Here is a 17253-nt window from a genome sequence, read left to right as displayed (position 1 = left end):
TATAGCGGTCTGCTACGGCCAGGGTGGAGATGGCTGTACATCTACATTTGGCCTAACGAGTCAGCTGCTTGAATATACTTTTCGGAAGACACACAAAGTCTGAGGACTGCAGTCCTTGGGATTGAGGTCGTCTGCCTTTCTCTGTGAGGAGAAAAGGCACCAGCAGGGACTTGCCTGGGGTCATGCAAAGTCAGGTAGGGATCTCTCTTTACACACACAGGCATAGGTTGTGCTTTCCAGAACAGGGCAAAGGTGGGAGGGGACCTGGAGCAGCAGAGGGTACGACGGTGCAAAAATGGGCACAGCCGTTTCCTGGAGTTCTCAAAATGGCTCCCTGGCCAGCAGCAGCAAGTCACCAGAGATCTTATTAGAAAGACAAATTCCCAGGCTCCACTGGATCAAAAACTCAGGGTTGTGGGGGGTCAGCAATGTGCGTTTTTACAAGCTCTCAGGTCGTTCTGAGGCCTATTCCAGGGTCAGAACTTCTATAGGAGTTCAAAGGAGCTGGTGATGGAAGGATTTAGGGACAGTACTTCCTCACTCCCTGTAGTGCTGATAAAGGGAGAAGTTACTAAGAGAAACTGAGAAATTTAAAACGTGACACTAAAGATCAATGTATGCAAAATCAATGTCTCTAGGTTACACAAAATGCTAAGGTCTTCAAATATAACGTCATAATTGGTAATACTGAACATTTCAGGTCTGTGGAGCTACTTTTATTTTATAAAACCAATATTCTTGAAAAGAAAAGGTCAGTTTTCATTCCAATCCCAAAGAAGGGCAATGTCAAAGAACATTCAAACTACTGCACAATTGCACTCATTTCATATGCTAGCAAAGTAATGCTCAAAATTCTAAAAGCAAGGCTTCAACAGTACATGAATCAAGAACTTTCAGATGTTTAAGCTGGATTTAGAAAAGGCAGAGGAACCAGAGATCAAATTGCCAATATTCGCTGGATCAGAGAAAAAGAGATTTCCAGAAGAACATCTACTTCTGCTTCATTGACTATAAAGCCTTTGACTGTGGAAAATTCTTAAAATGAGATGGGAATACCAGACCACCTTACCTGCCTCCTGCATTGACTACGCTAAAGCCTTTGAGTATGGATCACAACAAATTGTGGAAAATTCTTAAAAAGAGATGAGAATACTAGACCACCTTACCTGCCTCCTGTGAAACCTCTATGTAGGTCAAGATGCAGCAGTTAGTACTGGACATGGAACAATGGACTGGTTCAAAATTGGAAAGGAGTACATCAAGGCTGTATATTGTCACCCTGCTTATTTAACTTATATGCAGAGTACATCATGTGAAACACCAGTTGAATGAAGCACAAGCTGGAATTAAGATATACAGATGACACCACCCTTATGGCAGAAAGTGAAGAGGAATTAAAGACCCACTTGATGAAGGTGAAATTTTTATTTATGGAAGGAGAGTGAAAAAGCTGGTTTAAAACTCAACATTCAAAAAACTAAGATCATGGCATCCGGTTCCATCACTTTATGGCAAATAGATGGGGAAAAATGTAAACAGTGACAAAGTTGGACCATAAAAAAGACTGAGCACCAAAGAATCGATGCTTTTGAATGGTGGTGTTGGAGAAGATTCATAAGAGTCCTTGGACTGCAAGGAGATCAAACCAGTCAATCCTAAAGGAGATTGTCCTGAATATTCATTGGAAGGACTGATGCTAAAGCTGAAGCTTCAATACTTTGGCCACCTGATGTGAAGAGCCAATTCATTAGAAAAAACCCTGATGCTGCAAAAGATTGAAGGCAGGAAGAGAAAGGGATGACAGAGGACAAGATGGTTGGATGGCATCACCGACTCAATGGGCATGAGTTTGAGAAAGCTCTGGGAGATGGTGAAGGACAGGGAAGCCTGGTGTGCTGCAGTCCAAGGGGTCGCAAAGAGTTGGACAGGACTGATTGACTGAATAACAACAAAGATAACTGATGCAATCATACTGTTCTAAGTGAAAGAAGTCAGCCTCAAGAGGCTACAGTCTACATGATTCCCTTTACATGACACTCTGGAAAAGGCACAATGACAGTGATGGAGAAAAGATCAATGGTTGCCACAGGTTAAAGGTAGGGGAAGGGTTTGACTATAAAGGGGTAGCCAGATGGAAATTTTAGGAATTAAAATTGTTTTTTAAAATCTTGATTGTGATGGTGGTTACATGACTTTCATGTGTCTGCCAAAATTTACAGAGCTGTAAATCCCAAAGAGTGAATTTTACTCTTTGTAAATATAAAAATACATAAATAAAAATTAAAAAATTACTGTTTGCCTTGTCTGTTCTCAGTGTTAGAATCACTCACTCTAAGACCACTGGTTCTTCCCAGAATCACAGAGTTGGGAGGGAGCTTAGAGGGGAGTGATTACAGTCCCCAAGGCAACAGAGAACTCTTCCCTAGAGGACTCCAGGGAGCTTGTTTGAGAACCACCAACAGAGAGGAGTTCCGCATCTCTGAAACCAGGCCAGCTTATAGCAAATCACTTTTTGCGAGCAAGTTATTCCTTTTATTGGCTAAAACTGGTATTACCATCACTGTTTTCTATCTGTTGTTCCTAGTCCTATTCCTTGGAGCTACAGATACAAGGGCAGGGGCCCTCTCCTCCACTTTAGGGGTGGCAGAGGAACCACCCAGAGGCACAGCCTGAAGCCACGTGGTCAGAAACCAAGCACTTATCCCTCTCTGTGCAGGAGTCTGTGAAGTTCTCAGCTCTGATAAGTTTTCTGGTCTGGGCTCTAGCCATAGAAATGCCTGGACCATATGCACTGGGGAACCTCGAGAGAGAAAAGACAACATGCTCCTGGGACCGCCCTCTGAGTGAAGCTGGGAGGTTACAGTCTCAGTCACTCTCTCCTTGATCAGAAAAGTCCTTTCACATGATGTTCAGTTCTTTTCCTCTGATTCTTCTCTGATAGCACTTCATGAAGAAAATCCACAAATCACTTCTGGCCAGCAAGGGAGGGAAACCCTTGGATGGGACTCAAGGCGGCCAAGAACTACACTAGAACTACAGCTTGGCCATCCGCATCATGTGCCAGGGTAAAAGGGGTCCATTCCAGGGAAGAGTACCCTAACACCACCAGCGGGGGGTGGGGGTCTCACCTGTTTGAAGTTGCCGTTTTTCCTCTGCTCCCAGTCCATCATGTCGTGAAAGATGGGAATCATGATATTCCGCACTTCAGGCTGTGGGACTAGTGTCACACCCAGGAACGGGCCAATCATTCCCGGAATGAAGTGGATCTTATGTTCACCTGCACAACACAACCCAGCAGATAGAAGTATATGCTCCAGCCACAGAAGCTTCCCGAGTAGGGCCACAGCACATGATCTGACCTTCACTGGGAGCATCAGAGAACACAGAAAGCTCTCCTCTATGGGCTTCTGAGATATTCCCTTCCCTTGGCTTTTTAAGAGTTTGCAGACTAAATTGGCTCAGTCCAGTTGAAAGAAAATTCAACAGGTACAAGTTCTTTCCAAAGAATTTGCTGGGAGGTTCTACAAACTACCTGAAAATCATCCTGAGGTTCAGGAGCAGAGTCACTACTCTAGATAGAATAGGATTTCTGAGTACCCTGCAATAGTTTCCCATAGTCTGTTCACAGTATTTATTCAGCAAGGAAAATTCATCAATTTCTACTTAAACACAATGCACTGACCCTGGGGTTTCTGCCTGTACCCAGAGGCATTTAAGTGATGAGGATGTTCGGTCTGCTAGAGGTCTGAAGTCCATAAGCCTCTTCATCATCGGTGCTCAAATGTGCCTAAGAGTCCCTCTCTTGAGTTAGCAGGAGCCTCCTGCACAGCCGTACCTTGACAGACTGGCTGAGAGACTCTGTACGTGTACCTCCGATCCCACCCCTTGCCTTCACATTGCATTTTTGATTGTAGCACTATATTTATTCAAACCAGTTTGGCTCATCTCTCAATTTTCTTAATGAGGCCTGCCCACGGGAAGAGTGTAGTATGAATTTCCCTGTGACTAGCCTGTCAGTTGGGGCATGTTCCCAGAATCCAGGGCCAGTCTTGAAGACTACGGGACAGAACTTTTCTCTTCCTTGTAAAGGTGAAACAGAGTGAACCATCTTCCAGAGCTCTGTTTTCAGTCCTTCAGAGACGCGGGGACAAACTGTGGGCCTGTGTAGTGACTGTTACAGTCAAGCAAAATCAGTTCCTGAGAACTAGAAAATGTCATTTCCACCAAAAACAATGAGGTAGGAATGGCTTTCTTGGGGGAAATCTGACATGGTTTTTGAATTCTTCCATGTTGAAAGCCTATCTAAGGAGCAAGTGTTAGCTAGCCTGGAGGCAGATTCTGCATATTCCAATCTTGGTATTTGGTATAGCTGGTCCCCTGTGTTTCTGGGAATTTCAGAATCAACTTCAGGGTGAACATTTATATCTGGACAGTGCTGGATGCAGAGGGTATGAGCACTGAAGCTAGAGAGCTGGTTTGGGGAAATGCAGCCCCACTCAGGGATGGAAGGCGCCAGGGCTGGCATAAATGCCTTGCATCTTGCTTGCTGCTTCTAGGGTTGTGACTAGGATGGTTGGTGGAGGACTATGAGATGTTATGGCTATCCTTCCTAAGACTTCAGAGTCATGAGCTTAGTTGAAAGCAGATCTCACTGGGAAGAACAGCAGCGGCTTCTCTGGCATCCAGGCAGGCCTATCTAAGAAGCCGACAGAAGCAAAGGACAGCCCACCTAGTTACCAGGGCACCCCAAGGATTCCACCAAAACCTGACAATTTCAAGATTCAGAGTGCTGGATATTAGAGATGCTGCAAAGAGAAGCTGTCGAAAGAAAAGAGACTAAAATCAGTCTCACCTAGATGCGGCAGTTCCCTTCGTACATGTACCTGGCAGTGGGAACCTCGTCTGGATGCCTGAATGCCAGAGACCCATGAAGGGTTTCAATCTTTACTAAAAAGAACAGCTACCCTTGCTCATGTGCTAACTGGGCTTCTGAGCCTGTGACACCTGGACTGGGACATGGATAGCCCAGAGGATCTTATATTCTCAGAGCCTCAGACATTATATTCTTACAGCCTCATCTTCTTTTTCTCCTTTTGACTTTTGTTCTCAAAAAGGGTCTGTGCATATGTATCGCTGGGGTCTTATTTCTCAGCTTAACTCTCCCTGCCAAGGGCTTTGTGCACATGTGCTACACTATACCATCCATCTGAGGTGTTATGCTAAAGATATGTGAAGCTCTCTTGGGTCTGAATTAACATTCATAAAACCTGGGGGAAGTAATTAGTCTTGTAACTTCTTATTTGGCCATGCAATATGTGTAAGGGAAGAGTGTGGAGAAAAGACCTACCCAAATTCTGCCACATGCTGAAGAGTTCATAAGCCATCATCACACGCATGTCCCCGTACCTTGGAATAGAACACAGGAACCAGCTATTAGCACGAGAAGGTTCAGGAAGACAGGAGGCCAGCATTTCAGCTCTGTTTCTAGCGCTTTCCAAAAGACAAAGTCATTTTGCTCTCAGTTGAGCTCTTACACTTGGCTCCTTGGGAAGCCACCTCAATGAGAACCTTGTGGATGTCTCTAGGAGCCCCTCCTGGAAACATAACCCCATCTGGGCACATGTAGGAAGATGAATAAGAGACATATGTCTTACTTATCTAGAATCTTCTTCCTCTTGGTGGAAGTTATGATTTCTAGCTGAAGGCTTGGCTGATTTATGAACAGAACTGCCAGGCTAAAATAAGAATTCCACACCTAGAGAGAGAGAGAAAGAGGAAATATGTGACAGCCTGAGTTCTTAACCTTGCAAGGAGAGATTCTAAATATATGCATGTAGCACAGAATTCATTTCAGTGTTAAGATCTTGATTTTTAGAAAATATCTTTGCAAACAGGACTTTCCCCTGCTTTCTTGACTTCTCTGAAACCAACAGTGTTGATTCTGGACTGGAAAACAAACTCATGGGTTTCTAGCTCCCAGCATCTCCAACAGGGGTTTCTTAGGTTATACTCTAATCATTATCAAGCCTGGAAGCTGTTTGATACTATGAACAGATTAAGAAAGCCTCCAGCCACCTATCAGACACTTAGCTGAATCCTTCTCAAATTCCTGACCTGCAAACCTGTGAGCAAAATAAAACAGCTGTTTTAAGTAAAACAAAAACAAAAATGAAAACAGGGAGTCTGGTTTTTGGCTTTCTATGGTTATTACAAAGATAGTGACGGATCTTAGGAGCTCCTACCTTAAAGTCGAAGTCTGTCTCTGTGAAATTCTTGTGCAGCGCAGAAGACAGGTACTGGACAGTGGTGACTATGATGCTGCAGTGAGGACAAGGTGTCGGCAGAGTTAAAGGACTGACAATGGCACCCTACAGCTGAGCATCCGTGGTCTGCGGCCCATGTGCAAGCTTCCTGAGTACAAGTAGCTCTCGTGTAAGATGTGACTTTAAGGGAGAAGGATGTGCATGCGTGCTCAGTTGTGTCCGACTCTTTGCGACCCCATGGACCGTAGCCCACCAGGCTCCTCTCCCTATGGGATTTCCCAGGCAAGAATACTGGAGGGGGCTGCCATTTCCTTCTCCAGGGGATCCTCCCAACCCAGAGATAGAACCCATGTCTCCCGCATTGGCAGGTGGATTCTTTAGCCCTGAGCCACCTGGAAGCCCAAGTGAGAGGAATACATGGCACAAACCCTACAAAAAACCCCCTATGGAGAAGTGCCCTACCAGTGGGTTCTAGACCAAGCTCTGCTGATACCTGGTCTTGGCACTACTTTTCTTTGGCCACAGTTTCCCTATAAAAGGAGGGGAGTAAGGTTTCATGGTTCTTTCAGGCTTCTTCCAGTTCAAAGAGTGATTCTAGTATTTGGGGGAATCTTAGGAAAATGAACCTGTATTATGACCAACAGAGGACTTAGAGTATCATTCTACTACTCCACTTGATTAACAGGGGTTTTACAGTTATTAAATCTCTACTTTTATCATATACTGTTATTTTCATGTGTAAGTAATTTGATTTCAGCCTTTGATCTAGAATATCTAGAATATCACCCATTGCTTGGGCATGTTTAAGGGTTAATGCGAGGCTGGCTTGCTAGAGTCAAGAGCACAGGTTAAGGGAGAGAGAAAGTGAAGTGAGACAGGCGAGTAAGGGTTTAATTACCAAGGGCGTTGGATGCCTGGCAAAGGAGCTTACACCTAACAATGACCACCTAAGCTCTGGTGCAGAAGAGGGGCAAGGCAAAAACAGTGCATTAGAGAGACTTATTACCAGCAAATAAATTTGAAAAGTAAAAGCCTTGAAAGAAGAGGCTTGCTCCTGCAGAATGGGCTGGAGAGCCTGAAGTGCTCTGAGTAGAACTAAGAGACAGAAACAAGAGGGGGTCAAATGGAAAATCCACTATTTAAGGAAATATCTCTGCAACACTGTTTATAACCATTCTTCTGTTCTGTATGAAACGTTTGCAGTTTTCAAAAAAAAAGAGCATTATAAAAGGTACAGAGTAGAAAGACCATCCTGACACCTTGCTAATAAATCTAACACAAATAATTTCACTACATTCTGCATAATGCCGATGTAAAAGGCCGATCAGAGGGAGGAGGCAGTAGGCTAGAGAGTGGATGCTAAGTGGCCTTCTCCTGAGCATAAGGGGACCCGACAACAAGCACCCTACCACCCACGTGACTTGTTCGCTTTGCCAGTGAGAGCCACAGGGCAGAAATATGAATGGGGCAGACAAGCAGGGTCAACCTTGGAGTGAATTCTGTGGCCAGTGTCAGAGGTGGGCAGAGCCTCACAGTCTTGGGTGAGTAATTAGCACTAGCTGTGGGGGATGAGCAGTGTCTGGCAGAAAAGACAAATCAAGTCAAGAGGAGGGCTTGGGATGCTGCCTGAAACCACAGAGCAACAGAGGCCAATGATCAGGCCCTCCTCAAGCAGGAGCCCTCCTCTGGTATCACAGCTCACATTCATAAAAGTTCCTTTCCTACCCTTACCATGACACCATCTGCCGGGCACTTAGACTCTACTTCTGAACTATCTTTGACTATTTCTCCTCCTTGAACTTTGGTAAATGGCAAAGTCCTGCTGACTGCGCTTCCAAACACTTTCACATTTAAACCCTCTCCTCTCTGTCCCTACAGCTTTGACCTTGACAAGTTTCCATCTAGCTTCTTCTCTCACATGTAATATTCTGGGGACAGCTGCATGGAGGCTGGCACAGGGCCCTTCCACACTCACTTGCTTGTAAGAAGTCTCATCACCATCCAGTCCCGAGGAAAGACACTCATCTTCATCAGGTTCCGGAACACGCAGAAAATCTTCAACAGGAATTCCTGGGCCGAGAGGAAAATCTGATGTGAGGCGCCACCTCTACCACTGCAGCACATACCTCCTCAACAGGTTCTCTGACCTCTAGATCATGAGAATGGAGGGGACCAGTGGGTGATACTCTGGCTCCCTTCATGAGTTGCTTTTCTCTTAGAGGGCTGCGTGGCAGTGAGGTCTGGCCACTGCCCCAGGCCAGTCCCAAACTGGGGAGAAGAGATGCAGTGCTATACCTGCTCAGCCCAGTGCCTAAAGGCCAAAACAGAGGAGGTCCAGCAGACATGGCATCCAACTGACAACTGAGTCCACTGGTCTCAATCTGTGGGGGATGGCCCCTGAGCACTTGATTGTAAGAACTTGTTTTCTTGGGTGTTAAGAACACATGGACTGGAGAAGCACTTCAGGGACAGATGAGTAAGTATCTCCAAAAATGTGCTTCTCCATGAAAGCAATGAGAACAGTGCAAAGACTGGTTAATGAAAGGCTTGCTGACTCAGGAGAATCAGCCTCACTTTCTGTGGGAAGAAGAAAATAAACAATAACTAAAAATTTTAAAAATTTAAATGGCAGTAGAAGCTACTTGAAGAACAAAAGAAGAGTTCAAAGTGGCTGCTTTGCGGGAGTAGTGGGTAGACGTGGTCAGGTTGAGCCAAGGAACCAGTTTTATATTACACACTTCATAAGATGCTTTGGCTTTTAAAATTGTATATACATACTGCTGTGATAAAAACAAACATTTAATTAAAAAGTACGGGAATGATGCTTCTGATTGAGAATTGGTTAGTGTCCTTCTCTCTCTCACAAACACACACACATACGATGAAAATGATCTAGAACAGTCAGGACTGGATTTTCAAGCTCTACACCCCAGCTCAAGCATTGCTTGACCTGGATATGAGCTCCAGGCCCTGGTTAACTTATGGCTCATTTTAAGGGCTGTCAAGTTCATCCCTCTGAGAAGACAGGCTGGCCTCACCGCAGTAAGTTAGGGACAACAATCTGCAGAGACCCACATTTGTGGAAAGGTAGGCCAGATCAAACACCAGAAAGCGTTAGTGATACTTTAATGTGTTAATGATACTTTAAAGTGTTAGTGATACTGATTAACTCATATGATTAATAAAGATTACACAAATGGAAAACAGTATAGTGTATTACTATGAAATATTGACAAGTGACTTGACTCTGGATGGAGGCAAAGCATAGACATAAAGTTTACAACAGTTCCTTTATCCAGGGATGAACTCAGTAGCATGGTCTAATGCAAACACACAAGCCCTTGGAGTCTGTCAGCAGCTGATACCCTTCACAGTTTGGGAACACTCTCCTGTCATCTGGACCATGGGCCCACTTCTCTGGACTATCTGCCCTCGGTGCTCTAGATCCATAGTGATAGCCAATGAACAGTGTTGGTATTTGCTCTCTACAAATATGAATCTTTCAGAAATATGTTTTACTGAAGAAAAGTTGTCATTATTATTATTACTACAGTTATTAAACAGTGAAGCCTATTTCATGGGTAACCTACAACTCAACTGCTGTGTTTATAAGAGAGGGAAGAGTCCTGGTTGACTGATAATCAGTATGGCCCAGAGAAGTGTCTCTTAGAGGCACATGGTCACAGGGTTGTGATCAGTCAGGGAAGACTTGCCAGTGTTCCTGGGGTCTGGCTGTATGGGAATACCACTGGCTATCTGCTTCTGGAAGCCATACATAAAGCGAGGCTGGTAAATCTTCCACTCTCAGCAGGGCAGGCCTCTTGTACTTCTCTACTGGCAGGGGGAAAAACTGCTGGGCAGTCTTAGCGTGTGCTTCCTTTCCTAGGTGAAAGGTCAGTGTTTCTCGGCCTACCTTGAGCTCATCTTTGCTCTGGAAGTTGTCCAGGAGGTGCTGGTAATGCGTGTCACACATCTGGCGGAGCAGCGAGAGAAGGCAGGACACATACTCGCCCTGGGGAACAACACAAAATACACTTAGCAAAGCCAATCACAAGAGCTGTGTTCCCCCAATCCACAGAGGGCAAGGAGAGAAGGAAGGGTCTGAGATGGCCCCAATGATCATGGGAGGGAAGATGACAACTCTGGCCCTGAAAATGAATTTTCTTTTCTGCTAAAGAGGTGCCTGGAGGGCTTGGGAGTTTTAATAAGACTGCTGCTGCTGCTGCTGCTGCTGCTAAGTCGCTTCAGTCATGTCCGACTCTGTGCGACCCCATAGACGGCAGCCCACCAGGCTCCCCCATTCCTGGGATTCTCTAGGCAAGAATACTGAAGTGGGTTGCCATTTCCTTCTCCAATGCATGAAAGTGAAACGTGAAAGGGAAGTTGCTCAGTCGTGTCCGACTCTTAGCAACCCCATGGACTGCAGCCTACCAGGCTCCTCCATCCATGGGATTTTCCAGGCAAGAGTACTGGAGTGGGGTGCCATTGCCTTCTCCAAAGACTGCTGCAGCATGGGGCTAATTGATAAATCTTAGCCCATAAGAAAGAAGTACTGCCAAATGAGACAGATATTCTAGTTTTTTCCCTAGGGAACTTTCGGCTGCATAGTCCTTTGTCATTATATGCTGCCAGGGCACCATACTAAAGTCTGGAGGGGCCCCTGGGAACAGGGAGCTCAGACTTCTCTGGACAGAATTTGGACTCTGCCCATCCTGCTGGGCTGGAGCAGTCTTTCTACAAGGATCTCCTCTGGGAACTCCCAGAGCTGACATGTGATTGCTGGAGATGGAACACAATAGATCAACATGACCCTCGGGAAAGCAGAGGAGTCAAAACTGACCTTTCTGAGAAGATGAGCTAATAATGGCTCTAAGTAAAAATTTAAAGATTAAAAAAAAAAATGAGTCTTTAAAATTTCTTCAGGTTCCAACTGGGGTATGCAGATGAAAACCCTGGCTTAAGACTTCAAAGACTTTTACCATCTCTTGGAAACTTCTGTCATGGGGCTGCTGAGCACGGTTTCCTCTTACAAGGCTGCCTCCTCAGAAGAGACGGAGGAAAAATGACTTCATATGGGCAGTTTTCAAATGTTTTTAAGTTTGTGGGACTATGACAACTCTTTTTTAGTCTCTCAAATCCTTTTGCGACTCATGAAATTATTAGACATATATGTATGCAAAATATATAACAGGTACATGAACCTCAGTTTTATCTGAAGAAATGGACATAAGCCATAATTTGTTTTGAGAATCAGATGCATTAATGTACATAGAGCATTTAAGTAAAAAGGCCAGCACGTAAAGAAGTGCTCAATAAACTGTTGTTATCTTCATTAGATGTATATGAAATAAATCACTTCTTTAGTATTGCTAGTGAATTACTGTTTATAAAGTGGATAAAGCAGGGTCTGGTCCAAGCCAGCACTGTGTCATTGCTCGTTAGAAGGATGGGCTACCAGGACACGCCAGGGAACATATGTTCTTACCTATAGTGAGAGTGTCTTGCATAGGAGTTCCTAAGGGAGCAGACATTCTTTCCAAGCCCATATGCTCTAGAACACATCTGCTCTCTGCTCTCCCTAATGTGCTGGAGCTTGACTTGCTCCCACAGGAGCTTTTCTACAAAGGGATCACTGTAGTCTCCCACCTGCCAACAGGAAGATCCCCAGCAAGCTGTTTATCATGTCCCAACATCAGGGCTAGGAAGTGCACACTGCATAGGAGCAGCGGGGGCTGGGGGGTGTCTCTCTGCCTCTCCTGCAAGGCTCTCCCAGTCTGTTTCTCTCCTAGTTAGATCATGGGAGACCAATGTCCAACAATGCCAGTGCCATTCTACATCATCATGTTTTCCCTGATGCTCGACATTTAGATACAAATACTGTGAGGGACTGAACTGAACTGTGGCCAAAAGCAACTAATCTGTAGGTAGAAGCAGACTGTGAGAAAATTACTGTGGTGCACACATCACTGGCGAGAGCCTGCTCCTAGAAGGAACAGTCGACAGCTGTCACCTTCATTCTCTGCTTTATTCCATATTACAGAAAGAGACCTGGCTCAAAGGCAAAAGCCAGTGGAGACTGTGTACAGGAAAACAGGACAGGAAGCATCCCTGGGTCTGTCCCTAAGTACACTCCTCTGAGTATGAACCTAGAGTGGAGATGGAGTCCAGCTGGAGAGGGGAAAAGGGCAGCATGCGGACAACCATGCAGGGAGGGAAGCTGAGATGAGGGTGGTGTGATGTGAGATGAGGTTCTGTGTGGAGGAGCCCCGGGTTAGAAAAGAAAGCAAGAAAACCTGAATGTTAGTTACTAACAGTGATCTCCGCTGTGCACTGCGGGCACCGCTGCCCTCTTACCGCCTCCTGAGCGTGCGATTTGCTCATGATGGTGAGCAGAGTCTGTAAGAGCACGTCCAAGAGGCTTTCCACCATCATTTCTACCTCCTCCATCACATCTGCCTCCTGGAGCGAGCAGCAAGAGAGCACAGCGTTAGCGCCAGGCTGGCTGAAGTGCAGTGGGCAGTACTTACTAAATCAGCCACGGTCAGGAGCCGTCTTCTGACTTAACTCTCAACACCGAGCCCCCAGCCTCACTGGCATGCAGTGTCAAGGAACCTGGAACAACAGCTCTGCGAGGAGGGGAGGCACACCTGCTGCTGTTGCCCTGGTTTGAGGGCTGGAGACTGAGCCTAACACAGCAACACCCTGACACCTGCAATTCTGAACCTCAGGCAGATACATTAGTCTTGATACACAAGAACGAAACGAAGATCCTAAGTTAAATGTCTTCTTGATTTTCCTAGAATAGTTAGGAGAGAGCACAGCACTGCCGACTAACACTCTGAGAAAATGGTAGAGTTCACACCACAGGGTGTGCAGGCAGCACCTTCCCTACTGCTAATGCACACAGAAGTATCTCAGTCTTCCTCAGGACCATTTTCTCTGTGCGTGACCTCACTCTCTGCCAAGCCTGACTGCTGCCCAGACATGCTCCCTCTAGCTCCTTGGCATTCCTGCTCACATTCCTTGGTCCACCAGAAAGACCCTGGTCTCGGTGTTTCCTTCTTAGGCAGCCTCACAAAAATAATGGAGCACGCTTCCTCATTGAGGGTTGCTTCCCAGTCAGCAAGTTCTGACTTTAGGAAGAGTCTGTGCTATCTTTTTCTAGACCTCTCACATGCAATCCATATCCTACAGCCTGATTTTCATGATCTCACAAAGAGATTCCCATTGCCTCTTCTCCAGTCCCTTTATACTATTACTGGTCCAAATGTCCATCCATCTATCAACCCACCATTCACTAAGTATCTACCATGGGCCAGTAACTGTTTGAAAACCTGAGCATACACAAGTGATCAAGAAAGGTAAGATCTCTGCTTTAGTGGAGCTTAAATTTCATCCATCCCCCCACCCCCGGCCAGCTATCCATTCAATGTAGTTTTACTGAGTCCCATTCCTCAAGAAAGATTTGAAAGGCTCTTGGGACCACAGTCTTCTTCCTCAGTTGTTGAACTAATTATAATGCTTTTAAAACCTGTGATGGCTCTTTGAGTAGCTGTGGGGTTAGTCTCTAAACCCCACAAATACAACCAGATCACTTCCTTCAGATTTTCACTTGTTCCCATTCCTTTTTCATCCTTCCCCTCCCCTTGCTTTTCCCCTGCAATTTATCTCTTTCCTTTAGTAACCAGCCTCCCATCCCCTCAAGCTGACCCCGGGTCACCAGTACACCTTATGTGCCTGGTGTTGCTTCTCTGAGGCTTGGTGGGAAGGAGAGCTGCCAGGCCTTGCCTGGAGCCAAGAGCAAACAAAAGGGCCACTACAGCCATTGTAGTCACTCTGCCAAGGGGGGCCACTATCACCAGATGGTCCTTTAAGTCTGGATACCAGATACCAGAGCACCCTATTGAGTCCTTGCATCCTGTTCAAACCAAGCACATTTTTTCTTCTCTGCACCTCTCCCATGCCATCTTCACAGACAACCTAACCTCCTATGTTTGTATCACTTGGTTCCTGGTATTTATTTTAAAGGCACTTGAAATTTTATTCTCCAGAAACCTTATCTCAACTTGGAAAGATTGTGTAAAGACTCAGTCTTATTTTAAATTTGTTTATACTTTCCTAAAGTTTTCAAGTTTTCTAAAAGAAATACTCATTTCTTCCATAGTATAAACATATAACACAAAGATAATTAAAATAAATTCCTACCCTTATCCTTGCCTGATACATGTTTTTCTGCCTTCCTTATCTCCCCTCCCTTCTAAGATGGGTCTCTTCTAAAAAACTAAAAATAAAGAAGAAAGAAAATAGGCAAAAGCACTACCAGCTGAAACCTGAGCCCTGAAGTACCACTCCAGCATCCCATGAGGCTGAGAACTATTGTGGGCAACATGTATCGCTCGTACACCCTGTCTCATCTGGTGTGGTATAGGAATACCATATGGGTGGAATCAAGCTGCCAGGAAGCTGACAGAAAAGTCTGAATGAGCAAGCTGCCTCTCAGCCTGGGCCTGCCTCCTTGTGCTCGTTCGTGCCTGAGTATCCTCAGAACACTCCCAGGAATACAGAAGTAATGTCTTTTGATAGAAACAGAGCAAGCAGCATGGGATGGGGTTTTCTGGTACTACAGATGACTATGTTTCTGGGTGTATTTACAGCAGTACTTTTTTTGTTTTTTGTTTTTTTAAATAGCAAGACTGTGTTGTGTTGAAAAGCCTGCTGGGCACACATAGGCAGGCCTCCATTCACTTGGGCACCTTCCTGTCACTGATGAAAGCTTCTCTGACTGGGAAGTGAACAAAATGATCTTTGTTGGTCTGCCTTTGGCTAAACTGACACAGGACGGGGACAGAGCTTAGGGCCGGGGGTGGCACAGGTCTAGGGTCACTACCAGAGAGCTGGTCTTGACGATGGAGAAGATGCTGCCGAGAATCCCTGAGCAGATAAGCAGCTCCTTCTGCTGCCTCAGGTGAAGGTGGATGTGATGGAGAACCACAGGAAGCAGAATGCGGCGGGATTCTGGGGGAGAAAACACAAAGGTGAAGCAGCCCTTTGGAGAAGAACCAGCTACCCTTGGAAGCCAGGGGCAACACAGGATGCAGCTGGTCTCCAGGCAGGTGGGGCTGGGACTGCAGCCACGCTGGAAACCAGTCCCTGACTGTGGGCAGGTCTAACAGCCTACTTCGGACATCTGAAGACATGTCACAGTGTTTTCTCTCTCTTTTCTTTTTTCACATTTCAGGCCTCAATTATCTAGGGCCTTTTATGCAGATGTATGTTAGGAGACTGCTTCCAAATGAAATCTCTTTATTGACTAGACTTCAAATTAAACTCAATTTAAATGACACATTTAGTTCTATGAACTAGGCTGATGGAACTAACTAGCAGACTTGCTATGGATTATAAATGGTCCCTCTTGATGATGCCCTGATGGTGGCCCGGCACTTCCACCCTCCTAAGCCTTTACTGTACTTTCCCCCTCTGGCCCGTGGGACGCTGTGTGAATCCATGGTAACGAAAGGGACAGAAGAAGGACTTCCACCTTGTCATAAGCCTTTGATAATTAACTAAACCTCTTTGCCAGTCCTACTGCATACATTAAAATAGTTCTCTTTTCTTTCTTCTTCAATGCTGCCTAAAAGTATCTTCATCAGGGGGTGACTATATTTAGAACTCCAAATTCAGGAAGGTTAAATACTAAATCAAGCTCTTTTATCAATTCACTCTAAGACTTTAGGCAGGTTGATTCCTTCTACAGGTTTGATTTCTCCCATCTATACAAATGAGGTGCTAACAGCCCCCTTCTGCATTTACTTCACAGGTGTGGTGAGAAGACAAGGTGAAATATAAGTGTGGACATGTTTCTGGTGTCTTGCACTCCTATGTGGTCAATGACTGTGTGATTAAAGTGGCACCACAGCCAGTCAGCATGATTCAGTCAGACTACCAGTAACACAAGCAAGTCACGGTATTTTGGATTTGTTGTTCATATTTGATCATAATTAAGTATTCTAGATGAAATTCAGAATGAAAATCTTTATCAGCAAAAGACAAATTACGTGATATACAGGAGATCTGGGGAACTGCCTTGTCAAATATTTAGAACATGTTGAAATAAAATGGAGTGACAACTATTATATGTTTAAAAGGACGCTTGGATAAAAGAGAAGTCCCTACTGTCCTTTGTACACCAAAATGCCAATAGAGCAGGATTTGTAACAACCAATAGCTGCCTGCAGACAAAATAGCAGTTTGTTATTGGAATCTGCTGATCAAGAAACCAAACTGATATGCTCTGAGAAATGTAAGGGTTAGTTTTAAGACATCACTGGTAAAAGTCCTTCGGCCTCAGGAAAGATGCTGCAGCTCAGGCATTCAATGAACGTGAGATGCAAGTGAAAATTTGGTGGTGGCTTGTTATCGCCAAATCCAATTACATAGTTCCAGCCATATAAAAACAATTTTTCTTAAGTGATTATAAGAAGCAGCAAGTACATGCAAAAGTATTAGAAATAAAGTATATCAATGAGGGCAGTCTGCTGTCCGCCTTCCCATACACTCAGAAAGAACCTGCTTGTTCAACATAGGAGCACCTCAATACATAAGACAAACACTAACAGACATAAAAGGAGAAACTGACAGTAACACAATAATAGTAGGAGACTTTAACACCCCACTCACACCAATGGACAGATCATCAAAACAGAAAATTAATAAGGAAACACAAGTCTTAAATGATACATTAGATGAGATGGATCTCATTGATATCTTCAGGATATCAAATGCATCCAAATGCAGAAGAATACACCTTCTTCTCAAGTGCACATGGAACATTCTCCAGGAAAGACCACATTTTGGGTCACAAATCGAACCTCAGTAAATTTAAGAAAACTGAAATCATATCAAGCATCTTCTCTGACCACAAAGCTATGAGACTAGATATCAATTACAAGAAAAAAAACTGTAAGAAACACAAACACATGGAGATTAAACA

At 44.8% G+C, this 17253-nt stretch overlaps 1 protein-coding gene across 11 annotated transcripts in view; it reads right to left on the bottom strand.

Moving 5' to 3' along the window:
- DOCK3 (dedicator of cytokinesis 3) overlaps window positions 1–17253 on the bottom strand; it is a 304174-nt gene that overhangs the window by 44301 nt on the left and 242620 nt on the right. For 9 of the 11 annotated variants that reach the window (XR_003507883.1, XM_027523616.1, XM_027523617.1 and 6 more), the window contains 8 exons: window positions 15151–15278; window positions 12576–12722; window positions 10177–10275; window positions 8239–8333; window positions 6243–6318; window positions 5655–5755; window positions 5348–5406; window positions 3129–3277 (listed from right to left, as the gene is read on the bottom strand). Coding sequence is in view for 10 of the 11 variants with exons in the window: in XM_027523616.1 (XP_027379417.1) it covers window positions 3129–3277; window positions 5348–5406; window positions 5655–5755; window positions 6243–6318; window positions 8239–8333; window positions 10177–10275; window positions 12576–12722; window positions 15151–15278 (854 nt within the window). In the remaining variant the exon portion in view is untranslated. The remainder of the gene's footprint in view (window positions 1–3128; window positions 3278–5347; window positions 5407–5654; window positions 5756–6242; window positions 6319–8238; window positions 8334–10176; window positions 10276–12575; window positions 12723–15150; window positions 15279–17253) is intronic. The other 2 variants (XM_027523619.1, XM_027523622.1) reach the window with 2 other exon arrangements.

This window comes from Bos indicus x Bos taurus, chromosome 22 (assembly GCF_003369695.1).
Source record: "Bos indicus x Bos taurus breed Angus x Brahman F1 hybrid chromosome 22, Bos_hybrid_MaternalHap_v2.0, whole genome shotgun sequence".
Taxonomy (NCBI): Eukaryota; Metazoa; Chordata; class Mammalia; order Artiodactyla; family Bovidae; genus Bos; species Bos indicus x Bos taurus.
This window is presented reverse-complemented; position numbering and strand designations above follow the sequence as displayed.